The sequence below is a fragment of the Talpa europaea genome (genome assembly GCF_964194135.1).
Source record: "Talpa europaea genome assembly, chromosome: 7".
In the NCBI taxonomy this organism is placed as follows: domain Eukaryota; kingdom Metazoa; phylum Chordata; class Mammalia; order Eulipotyphla; family Talpidae; genus Talpa; species Talpa europaea.
The window spans coordinates 98,455,968-98,474,933 of NC_140074.1; the positions used below are offsets into that span (position 1 = coordinate 98,455,968).

At 42.7% G+C, this 18,966-nt stretch overlaps 1 protein-coding gene across 2 annotated transcripts in view; it reads right to left on the reverse strand.

Moving 5' to 3' along the window:
* Positions 1–1,186: 1,186 nt before the first annotated feature.
* The window catches only part of PIGL (phosphatidylinositol glycan anchor biosynthesis class L), a gene marked incomplete at both ends in the record, with an annotated part of 55,033 nt that continues 37,253 nt past the window's right edge, over positions 1,187–18,966 (reverse strand). Inside the window, 5 exons of one of the 2 annotated variants that reach the window (XM_084237028.1) lie at positions 1,195–1,293; positions 3,827–3,960; positions 5,954–5,985; positions 10,601–10,668; positions 16,950–17,040. In XM_084237028.1, the coding sequence (XP_084093154.1) occupies positions 1,195–1,293; positions 3,827–3,960; positions 5,954–5,985; positions 10,601–10,668; positions 16,950–17,040 (424 nt within the window). Of the gene's footprint in view, positions 1,294–3,826; positions 3,961–5,953; positions 5,986–10,600; positions 10,669–16,949; positions 17,041–18,966 lie in introns of both variants that reach the window. The other variant, XM_084237029.1, reaches the window with a different exon arrangement.

Sequence of the window (18,966 nt, forward strand, 5' to 3'; positions counted from 1 at the left end):
CCGGGGAGGCATTCAAAATAATGGTGACTGTCAGCAAAGTAGAGCAAGTTTGGGCTGAAAGACTGAATAAGCAGGCCTGTAACCGATAGCTATGGAGAGAACAGTTCAGCCTTCTTTGACAGGCAGAAAGAATACCCCTTGGACAATGCACACCAAGACCTTTTCTTTCAGGACTTTGACTTTTATGCAAGTCCCTCTGTAACACCTACTTCTTTCAGGTCTCAGCATAATAGCAGGTCATCTTTTTTCAGCGTGCCAGATTGTTTACTATGTGCCTTTAAGTATCATCTCCTCTCACTTGGTGCTGTTATCAGCCCTGTTTCGTAGATGAGAGACCCGGGGAAGGGAAAGATTATCACTTGATTATCTTTGATTATCACTTGATTACCACTTTGCATGTGGAGCCTGGTAATTCTGGCCTCTCACTCGGGGTCACTAGTTTGCAGAGCTGATGTTCTTCACTACAGCACTTCCCTGCCTTGGGCCATTCTTTGGACAATAACCGGACTTGGGAAGTAGCTTCCAAGCCAGAGCTCCGAGTGCTTTTGTTTGTAGTATACAGTTCTCTGACATCAGGTGCTTGAGTGTTACAAAAAGTCTAGATTTCTCTTCGTATTTCCTGTTCTACGCCTTAAAGACTATGAACTGAGGTATTTGATTTTGAGTCCTTTGACAGCAGGGCCTATGTCATAGCAGTCTCTGAGTAAAACAGTGCCCAGCACAGTGATTGGCACTTGAGTGCCCCAGCTGGCAAGTTTTCTCTAGATTCAAGTGATAAATAGGCCACAAAGATAAAGGAATTATGGTTAAATTAATTCAATATAGTCTGCATGGTGACAATGTCGGAATATTGAATCATCCACATCTGTGAAGTGATTTCATAGCACCTTTACATATATTTAAAATAGTAGTAAGTTCTGTGCTAGGCGGTTGACATACATTGCGTCACTATGTAAATTGTTTTTCACAAGTGCTTGAGAAGCTATCAAGATAGCCATTATTATCCTTGGGTTGAGGTTTTTTTCCCAAAGGAAAGAGCTAAAATTTGGCCTTATGTTAGAACTGAGCTACCCCTGGATGAGCAGCATCTGAGAGGTTACCCTATGTGGGATCTCCTTGGGCTCCAGACCAGGCCTTGGGCTACCTGGTCTTTGTTTCTCACTTTGTTCATTGGATCAGACACTCTTCAAGGCTTCAGAGGAAGTGCAGAGAGTTGATTCTCATGTACCGGGAGAAGAGCATGTAGAGGCGGCGGAACCAGAGGAGCTGGCTGCGGTGGCAGGACATGGCTCTCTAGAAGAATCAAGATCTGGTTAGGAATGCTATACTAGAACTGTTTCTGTTATTTCCAATTCTTGAATCCTTCCTCCCACTTGCACACCTCATGCTATACAGGCTTCTCTGACTTCCTCCTGTACCCTTGGCCTTCTCTGGATTGGCCTCCAATCACTGCTTCCTCCCTTTTAACTCCTGCTTACAAACCTGGCATAGTAGCAAGATGTGGCTTACAGCAGCTCGAGAGTGCTCAGTCTCCATGCATCAGCTCAATTTTAATGCTGTGAGGTAAATACTATTATTATCACTGTGTGTGTGTGTGTGTGTTTAATAATTGAGGAAACTCATAAATTTCAAATAGCTAATAGGTAGTAAAGCTGAGATTTGATGCCAGAGTCATCTGAATCTGGAGCCTACATTCTCAATCACTTGCTTCACTACCTCACCTCTGTAACACATACAGGCATGTTTGATGGCCTGCAAGCTAGAATATGGTGCTCAAACCCCTCTGAATAAGGTATGCAAGGAAAGTACAATCACTACTAGAAGAAAAAAGAATGGGTTCCCCTTGCCACTAGTGGGAGAAATGTTTATTATTTTGCTATTCAAACCTACCAGAATTTAAACAGAATAGATCATACAACTGATTCAACTAGATATAAGATACATAAAAGGTTTCTATTTTTCTCTAAGGACCATAATTAAACTGCCTCTCTAAGCTACTATCATTGCAAAACTTCAAGAACTAATTTTATATTCACTGTTAGAACATACATGACTTTTTGAGATATAAATATATGTGTGATAACCACATGCTTTAAATGATAACAAGAACTATCACTATCAGAGAGTCAGTCAAAATATTATGCAGCATTGTTTCAACAGAAAATACAATGAAATCTTTTAAATAAAAATTGTTTTCAGAAGCCAAATAGAGGCTAGCATTAAAATTTTGTCCTCCTTGCCACAGAATCTTTCTTAGCCCATTTTAAATGCTCCATGACTAACCTTGCTCCATTCTTACTGTAGTTTAGGATATTATCACGGACATACACCTGCTTACTAAGTCTACTTTGTTTCTTAGACCCCACACATTTCCCTGGGTTCATTTTTCTTCTTGCTGATGTATGTTCTTTAGTAATTTTTTTTAGTGAAAGGCTAAAGACAAATTCTCTTATCCTTTGAATGTTGGCATGGTCTGTTGACATGAATGTGTTTGGCTGGAAATAAAAGTTTGAGTTATTTTTCCTCAGCATGTTGGAAAAGTAACCCCCACCCTTAACTTTCAGTAGCATCTGTGCTGATGAGGAACCTGTTGCAGTGTACTTCATCTCCTTAATGGTAACTTTAAAGATTTCCCATGTATTTCTGGGTTCTGCAGGCTTATCATATTTCTGTGGTAGATTTGTCATAGTCTGCTCAGAATAAAATATAACCTTTACACTGGGGGCCCTTTTCTTTCAGCAATTCTGGAAAATCCTCACCTATTATCTCTATCCTGTATATGAAGACCCCTCCCTCCATGTTCTCCTTGGACTATTTTTTAAATTTTATATATAATATATATTATATGTAAAATATATATATATAGGCCTCTTGAGCTATGCTTTGTGTCAGCTGTTCTTTCAACTTTTTTCTCTATTTCATATTTTGTTTTCATTTCCAAATTTTCTCATTTTTGTTTTATGCCCACCTATTATTTCACTTTTGGTTTTTTGATTCATAATTTCTTATCCTTTAAGGTAGGTATGAGTGTTTATTATAGTCAATTTAGAAAGGAAAAAAAAATCCAAACCATTCTCTTAAGTTTTCTCAGTTTTATCCATTGCTGTTCTCCTTGTGGTAGACTTAAGTCACCTGGGGATTGCGCATACAAATGGGAGCAATTCTTCTCAATTGCCTTCTCTCTAATTCAGTTGTTCTCAGAATCATCTTCCTACAGACAGCTAAGAGTGTCTGTGGGCCTCACTAGGTCTAGCTTTTCCTCAATAGAAAATAGTGGTCTACCCCACTGGCTCATTACAGAGATTCCTGGCGGGCCTGAATTCCTTTCGGGCTCAAGCTAGAGCACTGCTCCATGCGTGATAGAGAAAAAATGGTAAGTTAAAATGTCCACAATAAGGGATTTGTGATATACAATATATCCAGTGTTCCAATGTACAACAATATGAACACAGTATATTATTCCAATACAGTAGAATAATGGGCAGCCATTATAAGTCTAATAGTTAATGGCATAGGAGAAAATGGCCATAATATGTTCTAAAAGAAAGCTTTAAATAGTAGGCACTGTTATCCCATTAAAAACATGTACATATACATTTATATGTATCCTTATAAGATATTAATATTCTTTATAGTGAGGACCCAACATGTTAACAATGTTGGTGGAATTGCAGGTAATTTTTATTTTTTAATTTTCTTCTTGAGGTTTTTATGTATTTCCACAATCAGCACATTATTAAGGCTTCTACAGAGGCAGGATTTTGAGAATAAGAGGGTCTGGGGCACAGATGTGGAGTTGGGGTGTCCAGGAATTTGCAATCCTCACCTTGGCCTGTGCTACTTCCTTGTTGGTGAGGACAAACAGGACGTCCTGAGTATGAAGCAGAGAAAAGGGCAGGTCCAGAAGGGAGATGTACTTGCGCAGCACATTCACAGACTGAAGCGTGAGCACAGAGCACCCTAGTTGCGGGGAGGGGAGAAGGAAAAGATCTTGTTGCTTCCAAGCAGTTTTCCTGCTACACACACACACACACACACTCTCTCTCTCTCTCTCTCTCTCTTTACTGTCTCTTGGGGCTTAGGGCAGGGTGGTGACCATGGAGTTGCCAGCGGACTCTGGCATCTGAGCTGCTCTCTGCCTATTTTTCTCATGGACAGGAGTGAAAGGGTCATAGAAGATCTGGTTGGCTGCCCTCTACCTGCTAGATGCCCTAGCAAGAAAGGGTGGGTTGCTAGAAGTCAGGATCTGGCTACCTCAAGACCGAGGAAAATTGGGTGGAGACAGAAACTTTTATACTGAAAGTTATACTGTTTCCTGCTAAGTTACTAAAGAACTGAGGCTTGGGGGAAAGCTAAGGGGCTTTCCCAAAGCCTCAGTTTCTCATCTGTAAAATGTTGTTGAGTGTGTGCCTGTCTCACAGGGTTGATTAAAGAATCAAATGAACTATAATTGCATTCCAAAGACCTCACAGCTTGGAAAGCTCAATAAACCCACTCAGAAAGGGCACATACTACTTATGTCTTCATTTGTTTAAGTTTCATATCACTCCTGTGAGGATGTTTATTATCTCCACTGGATGGAGAGGTTAAGTATGGCTGTCATGCAGTAAATGGCCATGGTCAGACACCTTCCTTTAGGTCAGAAAGAGCTCCTAACTCAAGCAGATTAACCCAACAAGCACCCATCATTAATAAGATGTCTAATTATTTGTGGGAGTGGGGTGGGCTGTGAGTTTGGATAGCAGAATGAAAGAATTCCAGAGGTAGAAAGACTGAGAAATCTAGACAAGTGAGGGAGCAAGGCCCTGTGTGACAATTTCATGTATCAACTTGACTGGGTCAGGAAGTACCCAGATAAATTCATGTGTGTTCAACTATAAACAATATTTCTGGGTGTGTTTGTGACGGTGCTTCCAGATAAGATTAGCATTTGAATTGGAGGACTCAGGAGAGCAGATTGGTCTCTCCAATGTAGATGGACATTATATAGTCTATTGAGGGCCTAAACAGAAGAAAAGGCAGAGGAAGGGAAAATTTGTTCTTTTCTTCCTAATTTCTTAAGCCAGAATATTGGTCATCTCCTGTACTTAGACTGGGATTTACACCACTGGCTCTTTTGGTTCTCAGGCCTTTTGAATCAGACTGAATTATTTTATTTATTTATTTTTTTTAATAGAGGCATGCTTTTATTTATTTATTTGTTTGTTTGTTTTGTTTATACATGCACTGGGTACAGTCAGAAGCATGGGAGGGTGGGAGAATTCACCAGAGCCAGAGCGGGGAGCAGAGCAGGCAGAAGGACCGAAGTACACTGCTGAGGGGAGCAGCGGGCGGCAGGAGAGGTCTGCGCGCCATGTGGGACCCTCCTCCAGTGGCCGGGGAGCAGCCGGGGATCGAACCGGCGCCGCAGAGGCCGCGGGCAGCTTCGCAACCCAGCGCTCAACTGCTGCGCCACCGGGGAGGCCCTGAATCAGACTGAATTACATCACTAGCTCTTGTGGGTCTCTAGCTTGTACACAGCAGACCCCGGGATTTCTTATCCTCCATAACTACATGAGCCAATTCCTTATTAGGTAGATAGCACACATATGGAGGTTTACTTTATATGTGTGTGTGTGCGTGTGCATATATATATATACACAATTATGTGCGAGCTACATAATCTATTGGTTCTGTACCTCTGGAGAACCCTGACTAACATACCTGGCCTCCATACCTGGAGGCTGCCTTTTCTAGCAGGGCACTTCCCAATGGATATAACCTCATTCTGAGACCTGGGGCCTGAACCAATGGGCACCCTGAGCTGAGTTTGGAAGAGTATGCTCTGCTCCCTCACCCACCCCCCACCTCTGCTTGGTCTGGGGCAGCTCTCTGTATATTTATAAATTTCACCCCAAAAAATTTCTTAGAGGGATAGAAACTACCAGCCTTTTACAAAGGGGCCGGGCCTTACCTTTAGGTAACTTCCCTTCTGAGTGCAGGGTCCTGGAGGAGAGAAAGGATGAATGTGTAAAAGTAAGAATTCCTTTGTAGGTAATAAGAAGGGCCTTTAGGGTAAGGCCCACCACACCCTATGGTCCTCCATATAGGTTCCTAGATACTTTCTTTTGCCTAAATCACCATATAGATTTCTGGAATTCCATACCTCTGGTTACAGCTGAAGAGACCAGGCTAGGCCAAGGACACCTTAGCCAGGGACAGCCCATCTGGAGGCTCGTCAATCACTCCTCAAAGTTTTTTTCTTTTTCTTTTTTTTTTTTTTCTTTTTGTTTTTGTGTTTTATTGTAAAGCCTCTACACAGTGCCTGGCACATGAAAAAATTCTTAACAAACCTTTGCTGAACAAGGTGTATTAATAAGGGGAAATGTTTTCAAATTCCAATGTAGATTACTATAACCATTGAGAAATTAAATTAAATTTCTTCCTAGGTGTCTTTAGTGTTTGTTTCCCTAAAGCATCATATATCCTTTTTTTTTTTTCTTTATTAAGTTGTTTTAATGCATTTTTTTTTAAATTTTATTGTTATATTCCCCATACAATTGCAGCCCCCCCATTCTGACCCCAATCCCTCCCCTCCCGCCCCCGCCCCCCTAAAAGTGTCTCTGGTTCATAGTTTTTTGTTGATTTTGATTTTCACTTTCTTATAGTTATTCATTTTCCTGGTCCCTTATTTAAGTTTTCTAGATTCCTGCTATGAGTGAGACCATCTGGTATTTTTCTTTTTCTTTTTGGCTTATTTCGCTGAGCATGATCCCTTCCAGCGCCATCCATGTTGCTGCAAATTGCATGTGTTTATCTTTTTTGAATGCTGAGTAATATTCCATGGTATATATGGACCACATCTTCTTGATCCAGTCATCTATTTTTGGGCATTTGGGTTGTTTCCAAAGCTTAGCTATTGTAAACAGTGCTGCTATAAACATAGGGGTGCAGGTGTTCTTTGGAATTGATGTTTCTGTGTCCTTTGGGTAAATACCTAGGAGTGGAATTGCTGGATCATATGGAAGCTCTATGTTTAGTAGGTCCAGAAATCTCCACACAGCTTTCCACAGTGGTTGGACCAGTTTGCACTCCCACCAACAGTGTAGAAGAGTTCCTTTTTCTCCACACCCTCGCCAGCATTTGTTGTTGCTAGTTTTTTTAATATGTGCCATTCTCACTGGTGTAAGATGGTATCTCATGGTAGTTTTGATTTGCATTTCCCTGATGGCAAGTGATGTTGAACATTTTTTCATATGCCTGTTGGCCATTTGCATTTCCTCTTCAGAGAAGTTTCTTTTTAGCTCTTCTGCCCATTTTTTGACTGGATTATTTTCTTTGTTGTTGTTGAGTCTCATCAGCTCTTTGCAGATTTTTGTGATCAGTCCTTTATCATTAGTGTTGGGTGCAAAAATGTTCTCCCAGTTGGTGGGGTTTCTCTTTGTTTTTGTTATTGTCTCTTTTGCTGTGCAGAAGCTCTTTAATTTGATGTAGTCCCAGCTGTTTATCTTTGCCTTCACTATCACTGCTTTGGGTGATGTGGCTGTAAAGATGTCTTTGATGTGCAAATCACGTAGTGTTTCGCCTATATTTCCTTCTATATATTTTATGGTTTCAGGTCTTATGTCTAGTTCTTTAATCCATTTTGAGTTGATTTTTGTGTATGGTGTGAGGTAGTGGTCAAGCTTCATTCTTTTGCATGTAGCGACCCAGTTTTCCCAGCACCATTTATTGAACAAACTTTCTTTGCTCCAATGCATAGTCTTTGCTCCTTTGTCAAAGATTAGTTGACCATAAATCTGTGGGTTTATTTCTGGATTTTCTATTCGATTCCATTGGTCTGTATGTCTGTTCTTGTTCCAATACCATGCAGTTTTGATGATTATGGCTTTGTAGTATAGTTTGAAGTCTGGGAGTGTAATGCCTCCATTCCCTTCTTTTTTTTTCAGGAGAGCTTTGGCTATTCGGGGTTTTTTGTGATTCCATATGAATTTCATCAATAATTGTTCTATTTCTTTGAAGAATGACATTGAAATTTTGATTGGAATAGCATTGAATCTGTATATTGCTTTTGGAAGGATGGCCATTTTAATAATGTTTATTCTTCCAATCCACGAGCAGGGGATGTCTCTCCATTTCTTTGTGTCTTCTTCTATTTCTTTTAACAGTGTTTTATAGTTTTCTTTGTATAGGTCCTTTACCTCTTTTGTTAGATTTATTCCCAAATATTTGATTTTTTTTTGTTTCAATAACAAAAGGGAAAGTTTTTTTCTTTTGAAATTGTAAGTATGATGGGAAAGTATTTAAAAATATTTATTGATATTTCTTACCTGATAGTTCCTTTCTCCTTTTTGACTTCCTCCACTGCCACCTCTGGCAGTAAAGGCCATTGTGTGTTCACTATATGGTGAGGAGGGGTGAGGGGTCCCACAGTGATGATTTGAGGGGTGGAGAAGTATAGGTAGATAGTTCTCACCTCACCCCCATCCCACAGATGTACATACTCATATGAAAAGCGATTTTTTGGAGCAGAAAAGAGAAGTTGAGAAGAATTGATAAACTTACAGGCTTAACTCCCTAGCAGAGCCCTGAGAAATAGGAAATATTGAAAACAGTTTCTGGGATCCTGCAGTCAGAGGTGCACTCTGGGTAGACATGCACTCTGGGTAGAGCCCTGGGAATATTCCAAGTTTGAGGTGGTGAGGATCTCGATGGAAATAGTTGGGAATGCAGGATATAAGTTAAGGAGAGAGGGGAGCTCTGGAGACAGACACCTGGAAATCACACTTAAAATATGGAATCCATGGGGGAATCTATACTGAGATGAGCCTGGGGCTGGGGAGGGAATGCTAGGAACAGGAGTATGGAAGGGTCTTCTGGTGGAGGGAAGTCTGGAAGAAACTGAGAAATGGCCAGAGGGGACAGAGGAGGGAGGACAAGCTAACCAAGACAAGTCAAAGCAGCATGTGGCAGTCAGGGTCAAATGCTATAGACTGGTAAGGCCCAAAATAAACCTAGGGACCTTAGCCGCCAGAAAGTGATTGTGGAGAAAACAATTTTAGTAGTTTGGGAGTAGCAGGCAGGCAGAGAGGGAAGGAAGAAGAGGGGAAGTAGATAGATATGAATCCTTATACAAGGGAAACACATGTTTCCCCCTAAGCATTAATGCCTGAAGCCTCAGGATGGGGTGGGGTGGGAAGCAGCTGCCCAGACTGAGGAGGGCAGTGCGGTCACAAATGGAGCTAAGTCCAGAGAGGGTTAAGGGAGGGGTGGCCCAGAAGATAAGCCTTACCCCCTTGTTGGGAACCTAAGGGACTTCCACTTGCCAGGTGCATAGTGGGAAGGATCACTAAGGTCCTGCAGATGTGTGGGTGGGTGGAGGCCTGGGGTCTGCTATGGAGAAAGCACCTGTGCTATGGAGACAGGCTGAGCCTGCTCAGAAGCAGGGAAACTGCTTTGGGCCTAGAAATGGAATGCCAGCTCCTTCTAAGAAATGCTTCCTACAACTATGTCACGCATGGTCAGCATGTGTGTTCCCTGGTTCTGTGATGTTTGATTTGTTTTTCCTGGCACACACATGCTCTCCTGGGAATTTCCACAGTCAAGGAAACAACTGTCAGGAAAGAGTTCACAAGTAATAATTTCTAGCATCTTCTAGTAAGTGACATACAACTTAGGGACAAGACCGGAGGATCCTAATACTGGAGTGGTGTTCTCAGTTAGCAGATAGAATAGTGAATAGGCACCTAGAATTCCTGGATTGCATTCCTGCCTCTGCCCTCATGCAGCCTGGTAGCGCTGGGCAATCTACTGTGTCAATTAAGTAAGGTGGCTGAAATTAATAGTAGGTAAGGTCCTTTCCAACTTCACATATGTCCCCGCTTCAGTCTAATATTGGGCATATTTTAGAAGGTTATAAAATAAGTCCTTCACTTCAAGTTGCCCCATTCCTTCCTCAGTAGCTAGGCTGGGCCCACTATATTGCTGCTCATTGTGCCCAGGAAAAGCACTTTTCTAAAGACAGGAAACACGGCATATGTTTGTATGACTCTGACTAAGTCACTCATATCTTTGAGGTTCAATTTTATTCTTAATGATAAAATGCAGCTACATCTCTGTAAAATAAGGTGACTGTGAAAAACAAATGTTATGTTCTCCATGCTCTGTATGTATACTTCCCCCCAAAGAAAGGTTTAAGATGGTGCATAGCAGATACAGAATAAGACAACAAGGTAAGTGAGAAATAGAGAAGAAAGAAGATGAAGCCAGGAGGCACAGTGATTCACAGAATTCAATCCTTAAAGTTTTATACATGTGCTTCAAAGGGGTGCAGACTGGCCCGAAATCTTTCTGTGACCAAAGCAAAGAAAGAAATAAAATCAGTTACCCCTTTTGCTCTATCTGTGGGGTAAAAAGCCTTAGCTGTTTAGGAGGTGAGAGACCAAACACAAGATTTGTGAGAGATTTCTCACAGGGGGGACATGGTGAGGTGCAGTGAGCAATGGTCAGTGTTTTCACTCTCTAATAACGCAATAGGAAGTTTCATGGGGTTCAGATAATGAATACAAAAGTGTTTTTGAGAACAAACTCTCTCCCACTTCCAACACCTGGAGACTCCTACCTCATGGCCGCATACAAAGCGACGTGATTGCTGTGGCCACTCACTCCCCCTGCATCGAAAGTCACCACCTGTAGAGAAATATAGGGTTTTCACTGATCCCTGTCTGAATACTTACTATACTGCCTCACATTCACGTAGTCATTCCCATCCCCTTGGGAAGTAAAGGAGAAGCAGAACCATGAAGCTTTTCAAATGTTGAGGATATCTGAACTGACTTTGAAACAGACCATTGGTGTGTGACTCTTGGTTTGGTTGATTGAGTAGAGACTATTTCCCTGGGTTTTACTATTTACTCTTGTTCCTGGCCTTGGAACAGAGTGGAATTCAGCATGAGAGAAACCCAGGTTCAGAATATCTTTGTTCTTATCTGTGAGCCATTAGCACAATAAATTTCCCTGGCTAGCTGCTGTGATCATGTAGATGTCACCTGTTTAATTTGTCTCTTTACCTCATGCCATACTGAGGGCACAAAAGCTTTGAGGGGTAATGTCCACATGCCCTGGAGTTAAGTCCACAGAAGTGTATCTATTCACAGGCTACCTCTGTTTTCATTTTCACAGATATGTCAAATCTGTTTATTAACTATGAACTTAATCTAGGTAGCAACATGTCATTTCTGCACAGAAGGAATATAAAAAGCCAAAGAATAGTTTTAGTAACAATAACAATAGATAGTTTGAATGATAAAAGAAAATAAGAAAGCAAGAACTCAGAAAAAAGGAATAGGCGTGGTTGGTTCAGGGTGACAGGAATGGGCAAGCTGTCCCCACGGAAAGAAGGTGACAGGGAATATAGACAAAAGGGTCCTGGAACCGGGAATGGAATCAGCAGGGTGGAGATCCACTATTAGCCTTTCCTTTTTCTTTTTTTAAGAATAACAAAATATATTTTGCTAAAACATAAGATCATGAAAATATCCAGACAAGTCATGCAAAATGGTCACAAGCTATTTTTTGAAGGGAGGACGTTACATGTGACAGCAAAGTCACAATGTTATTAAACATTTGTTCAATGTTCCCATTTTGGTTTAAACAATCAAGCTTGTCCACCTATGATGTCTAAATAAAGGTAGGCTTGGAATAGAGAGGATATTCTAGAGAATGGTTAGTTGTTTTTAACTAGTGCAACTAGATCACCATAGAAAGGGGAAAGGAACCCATAAAATTGAGAAAAAAAAAAAAACTGCTTACCACTCCTCAAATAACAATAAGGAAAAACACCCCTGCAGCTAACCCTGACAACTACCTCCACTCACAGTGCTTTATACTGAAGCCATGATGGGGGAGCTGAATACAAGCAGAGAGTGGGGACTGTTTTTAAATGTTTTGCAGCAATCCAGATGATATTCCTAGCCTCTGCTCAGGCTTTACAACAGTGTATCAGGGCAAGACACAGATTTGCTAATGTGCATTTAATCACCAGAGGACTGAAGATGCCTAGGTTATTATTCTGTGTTTCTAAGACTGTCCATTAAATACAAAGAAAGAAGGAAGGAGTCTTGGCAGAACAGGAGAAATGATGCATACTTGATGATCAGATCGATTTAAATAGTATTCATGGCATGTAGCCTAGTCCGTGCTCTAGCTGTTTCCATGGCTTGGGCTTTGTTGGTCTTCCACTGCTGCCCTATATCATTTGCTAATGGACCTCTGGATTAGAAGCACTTAACAAAGCCTGGATTGATTGACTGATAGCAGAACCGTGTAAATCTGCAGTGCTGGGGACCACTGCTCTTTCAAAATATCTAAACACATTCTTACGCTAATGGTTGATACTGGGTACTCTTCTGGAAGGAACAGTTCAAATTTAAAGTCTCTCCTTCAGAGGGGGAATCCTGGGGCCCAGCAATGAAAATAACAGGTGTTGCTTTCAAATGGTTCTGCCAGCAAACACTGGGTTTCCTTGGTAATCTTGTGGGGCAGCCCAGCCATCTTGTCAGATGTGGAGTTTGTCCTCTAGTCTCGTCTCCTACCATTGGCCTTTCTATTTAAACAATAAGACATGTTAACGTCACATATGGACTTCAGGTGATGATTGTCCATGTTGATGATGGTCACCATTTGTAACAAATTATGGGAACTAGGGGCTGTGTATGTGCTTTTGCTCAATTTTGCTGTAAACGTAACACTGCTCTAAAAAATATTGTCTAGGGCCTCCCTTGTGGTGCAGCATGTTGAGTGCTGCACTCTAAAGCTGTCTGCAGCCTCTGCAGCATGGGTTCGATTCCTGGCCGGCCAGGGAGCAACCCACATGGCGCGGCAGACCTCTCCTGTCTCGCCCGCTGCTCCCCTCAGCAGTGTCTTTGGTCCGTCTGCCTGTTCTGCTCCCCACTCGGTCTCTGGTGAATCCTCTCACCCTCCCGCGCCTCTGACCTGTACCCAGTTCTTATATAAATAAATAAATCTTTAAAAAATAAAAAATAAAGTCTATTGGCAGCTCTTGTCTTGAGACTGTCCGCCTGTGTCTATGCAGGTGTTTTTTCACAAACACTTTTTTTTCAAAAGTACGTCAGCTCTCTGCCTTCCTTTCTCCTTTTCCTAATAAACCTGTCCTTTCAAAATGTAAAAATGTATATATAGTCTATTTAAAAAGTTAACTCAGTACCTCATTATTATTATTCCATGTAGAAGGGGATAGGGTAAGGTTGACCCGATTCTATTCCTATCTCTAAGACTAGTCAACCCCAGCCTCTTGAGCAAGTCACAGAACTTCACCAGTGGAAGTTACTTTAACTTTCAATGTCTTGGTTTTCTCATCTGAGAGATCAGAAAAGTAATACCTGCCCCACTTTCCTCACCAACTGATATGAAAATAAAGCTAGGTAAAAGTACTGAAGGCCTATACAGTAGTAAAGGCTGTGGTTCTTATTTGGGGGCAGTTTTGCCCCAAGAACAATTTTGCAATGTCTGGAGTCATTTTGATTGTGACAACTGAGGGGGACATTGCTATTGGATAGAGGCAAGTTATCTAGTGGGATGTTCTGAACATTCTTCAATGCATAGGACAGCTCCCCCAGCAAAGAATGATTGGGCCTCCAGAGCTGTCAACAGTGCCTCTGTTGAGACATCCCACCCTAAAAAAGCAAGGACTAGGTACATCTGGCTCATTGCCATGTCCCCAGACAGTGAATAACACATGGTATGTGCTCAGTAAATATTTGTGGAATGAAAGGTTGAGGTAGGGGTTAGGCCTGGGACCTGGCCTATTTGATATCAAGGATACTACCAACTCCCTAGTCTGCTTTCTGTAGAGGGGAGCATTATACTTTTCAAAGAATTTTCCATCAGCTATGCCATGTGGTTCTTATAATGCTCTGTAGTGAGCAAGGGCAGTTCAGCAAGCCTGGGACCAGATAGAATCCATTCCTTCTATCACACTGTGTTAATGTCTGCAGAGCCAGCTTTCGCTTTCGATGAAGAGCTTTTCCTATCATCCCATCAAGACGCAGGTGAGAAACACTCTTGCCATAGCTTAGCTCTGTCCATCCCTGCTGGTGCTTCATCTTCTTGAACTGAGAAGTTGGTATTCCAGTCTGGATGGGGCACCGGAGACCCTCCCACAATGTATGTACTCAGCCTGGTACAGGATACTGCCACTGAGTAACCTATAACCTGCCTATGAAACTCATCCCTGGCCTGGCAGGCACTGTAGGACAGTGAAAGTGCAAAGTAAAGTGAAAGTACCCTATCCATTCACCTTGTTATGGACTATGTGAAAATCTATACTTAGCTCAGTTACAGTCACTAATGTCCATACTGGCCATGGTGTTAGTTTGGTTTTATACTTCTATTGTGGCACTAAGCATTCTATTGTGGCACTAAGCAGGTAAATTATTCCCAAATGCACTCTGATAATTTGAGAGTTTCCTTATTAACAGCAGGGTGTGTTAAAGAGCTGTTTTATTTATTTTTTATTTTTTTTTAAATGCCTTTTTTTTTTAAGGCATTATTTATTTATTTATTTGTTTGTTTGTTTTTTTTTTGTTGTTTATACATGCACTGGGTACAGCCAGAAGCGCGGGAGGGTGAGAGAATTCACCAGAGCCAGAGCTGGGAGCAGAGCAGGCAGAAGGACCGAAGTACACTGCTGAGGGGAGCAGCGGGCGGCAGGAGAGGTCTGCGCGCCATGTGGGACCCTCCTCTGGTGGCCGGGGAGCAGCCGGGGATCGAACCGGCGCCGCAGAGGCCGCTGGCAGCTTCGCAACCCAGCGCTCAACCGCTGCGCCATCGGGGAGGCCCTAAAGAGCTGTTTTAAAATGAGTTCCTTATTTACATAAATTAAATCAATTCAAAATTATCCTGATCATAAAGGTCTTCTCACTTGCTTGAATGGATGTAAATAGCTAGGAAAGATCTCTAAGCAAGGTGTTGTCAGTTATGGTTTTGTGATGAGCACTCTCTGGAGCTTGTGCCAATTCTTAGAGATACTTAGATGCCACGTTATACTCCTTACCTTTAAGGACCTTACAGTCTTGTTCACAAGACACGGCCTGTCCTTAAAGGATAAAAGATGTAAGGCACACAACAAGCACTAGTAGTAGTTGTTCATCCTAAAGGGGACTGAAGAAGTCAGGGAAGGCTTCTTGGAGAAGACAATCTTATCTTAAGCAGGCCTGTGTTTCTTGGACACAAACTTTGAAAACTCAGAAGAGAGCAGGCATGGCATGCACAGCAGTGTGTGCTTTAAAGTTCCGGGCCTTCCCCGGTGGCGCAGCGGTTGAGCGCTGGGCTGCGAAGCTGCCCACAGACTGTGCAGGGCCGGTTCGATCCCTGGCCACCGGCGAGGGTCCCACATGGCGCACAGACCTCTCCTGCTACCCGCTGCTCCCCTCAGCAGTGTACTTCGTCAGTCTGCCTGTTCTGTTCCCCGCTCTGGCTCTGGTGAATTCTCTCACCCTCCCGCGCTTCTGACTGTACCCAGTGCTTGTATAAATAAAATAAATAAATCTTGGAAAAAACAGTGACTGTAAATTTAAAAAAAAAAAAAGTTCCTCCCTGGCTATTCAAAGCCAAAGCCAGGTGGAACATAAGCTATAAAAGAAGGCCCCCTCAGCAAGGACTTAAAGTCCTTGGACTTAAGTCCTGTTCACTAGACTTAAACAAGGGCCAGAACAAAGGGGCCAAGTTAAGGAAGATGGGAGTTAATCCTGCAAGCAGGCATTACTGGGGAGATCAGCCATTCTTATGCACTAAAACAGGGAAGGAAAGAAACTATTTATTTGGGGACAGGTCCTGAGGAAACCACTACCGTGGGAAAATGGCGTAAGAAGGGGTAGTGCAGCACACTTCACCGACCTACTGCTTTACTTCAGGCTGGCACTGAAGACCAGCTCTGTCTACCTGTCTAGTTTGTAGAGCTTCGAGAAGTTCTGACAGCGGGCTGGACCTTTGACTTCTAAATTCTTGGGCTGAAAATGGCTTCATACTCAGCCCCTCTGGGAAGGTAAAGCTGAGAGGTGTAAGCTGCTGATGACCACTTTTCCAGTCAGGAAAAAACAATGAAGCCAGTGCACAGAACAAGATGGTGAAGAGTCCTAGAAGGGTCAGGTACCCCCTTTCTGCCTGTGTGGACAGTTCAATAGTTCAGTGAAAATCTGCTCTTAAGAAAGGTCTAATAAATCAGTTTACTCAGGGACTTCAGTGATAAAAGTCTAACATGATCTCTGCCAGCAGGATTAATTTTTCAATGAGGATTGATCAAAACTTAAACTAAAAGATTAGGGCTTTAAATTGTTGGAACTTTAGGTTTTAACCCATTAAGGATTACTGTTATAATAATTTATTACTTTAGAGGTAGACAGCTTTCCTGGAAGCCTTAAAATCAACCACTGGGGAGGGCCAGTCCAGTGGATCCCAGTAGAGCTGAGATAGGTGTCCCCAGACCTGGCCATCTCTGCAAGTAAATGTAAATCTCCACTACTGCTCTAACTGTGACCAAATGTCCTCCCTATAGTGGGTGATGAACTTATCCTCATGTTATTTGGAGTGAGAAATGGAGGCTTACAATTTTAGCTTCACCACATGCCTACTTGGAAAAGGTGAGGCTGTGTATAAATAAGAATCACACCACAGGCTCCTGGGGACCTGCGTTTTTAGGTTCAGGACAGAGGTGGGGAGTGAGGGGTTAGAGGACAGTTTGGAAAAAACCTCTTCCTCTACAAGAGCGCTGATATTTTAGTTACCCAGTCTCACAAAAGGTATGTTTGTTCCTGAGTAGGTTTAAGGGAGTGCACTGGAGGTTTTGGCCTCCTTTTAGAGTGGCCCTTGAGAAGGACTGGCAGTGGTAAGGTGGACACTACACAGGTGTGCTGGCACCCTGGGCTTTGCATTCTGGGAGAGTGTCTCCTTACCAGGTTGATGTCATTCACTTCTATGTGCCGTAGAAGGATACTGGCCACACGATCTGTGTCCCACTGTACATCTGGGTCATCTGGGAAGTCCCTGGGAGGGAGAAGCACAATTTGAACACCATTTTGAATCAGGCGCTAACTTCTCCCTTTGAACAACTTCTCCCTGGGGAGAACTCCATAGGCTGTGGCAGTGTGCCAGTTTTGTGATAGGAATTGTGTGTGTGGGTGGGGTCTACCTTTAAGTATCTAGATTTCAGTTAAATAGATAAGATTTAGAAACATGGCTCAACTAGAAATTGATGCAACACACTTCTGGAGCTTAGTGCTTATTACTGAAGGGAAGAAACGCATCAATGAGATAAGGCTCAGCTGACAATTTAGGGAGATCCAGGGGTAAACTGGAAATCTGGACACAAGGCAGAATGATAGGTATTTTTGTAAGAGTAATACTAATAGCACCTTAATAAAAAGTACAAAGATGAGGTAGCTTGCTTGCTTTACAGATGAGGTAGCTTGCTTGCAAAGTTGTGAGCATTGGATTTAAACCAAGGTTTCTTCCTGCACTCTTGTTTACTGCAGTACTATTTATAATATCGAAGCAATGGAAACAACCTAAATGTCCAAAAACAGATGAATGGATCAAGATGTGATATACATAACACAGTGGAATACTACTCAGTAATCAAAAAAGATAAACTCATGCCATTTGCAGCAACATGGATGGGAGCTGGAAGGGATTATGCTTAGTGAAATAAGCCAGAAGAAAAAAGAAAAATATCGGCTGGTTTCACTTGTAGGAGGAATGGGGGAGGGAGATAAAACTTGCAGGCAAACTATAGATCTGAGGCATACAGCAGGGCAGGGAGCGAGAAGGGGGTAAAAACAGAAGAGGGAAGAGCACAAGGGACTCTGGTGATGAATCACGGGTACTATGGTGGTGGGAGAACTAGAAAGGCTACAACTGAGTGGGAAAAGCAAATACTGTCAAAAAAATGAACAACGATACAAGAAAATTAAAAAAAATTAATAAAGGAAAAAAATAAATTAATTAACTCAGGTCTCCTGACTGCAAAGCCAAGATATTTAGCAACACCCCCCCACCTCCAATCGCTGATCTCAGGAGCAGAGATCCCTGCCAGATTGATCTGTAGCTCATCAGTAGTCCACTGGTTGCGTGGGTCCAGAGGATAGTAGGGAGGGACTACTACTTCCTCTGTAGGGAAGGACATGGAGGCCACTGCTGGCAAGCAGGACTCAAGGCTCAGGGAAGGGAGACATGGCAAGGGTTAACAACCAGCCCCACCCCAGAAGCACAAGGATGGAGTACTGCTCATGATAAAGTGCTCCAGAGTTATCAGAGGTGATGTGGTAGAGGGCTCAGCAGGCAGGATGACAGAATGCCTGAGTTCCATGCCACATGGGCATGAGATGTGTCATCTATCAAAATGAGATAGTCCCAGGCTATACCTGGAGTATTGCCAACCAGGGAAGCTCACCTGAGCTTTGGTTTTTCAAGGTTTTTATTGGGGTTCCATTAATATGCATGATTGATTGAGTGATTGGCCATGAGGTTGGTTTTAGCCTCCCTGTAGATTGATACTACATGGCCCTAAGTGCCCACCTTAAGATCTACCTACCCCGGGCCTCCCCGGTGGCGCAGCGGTTGAGCGCTGGGTTGCGAGGCTGCCCGCAGCCTCTGCGGCGCCGGTTCGATCCCCGGCTGCTCCCCGGCCACTGGAGGAGGGTCCCACATGGTGCGCAGACCTCTCCTGCTGCCTGCTGCTCCCCTCAGCAGTGTACTTCGGTCCTTCTGCCTGCTCTGCTCCCCGCTCTGGCTCTGGTGAATTCTCTCACCCTCCCGCGCTTCTGACTGTACCCAGTGCATGTATAAACAAAACAAACAAACAAACCAGCAAACAAATAAATAAAAGCATGCCTCTATAAAAAAAAAAAAAATAAAAAAAATAAAAAAAAGATCTACCTACCCCAAATACAGACATTGCTACCAGGCATGACA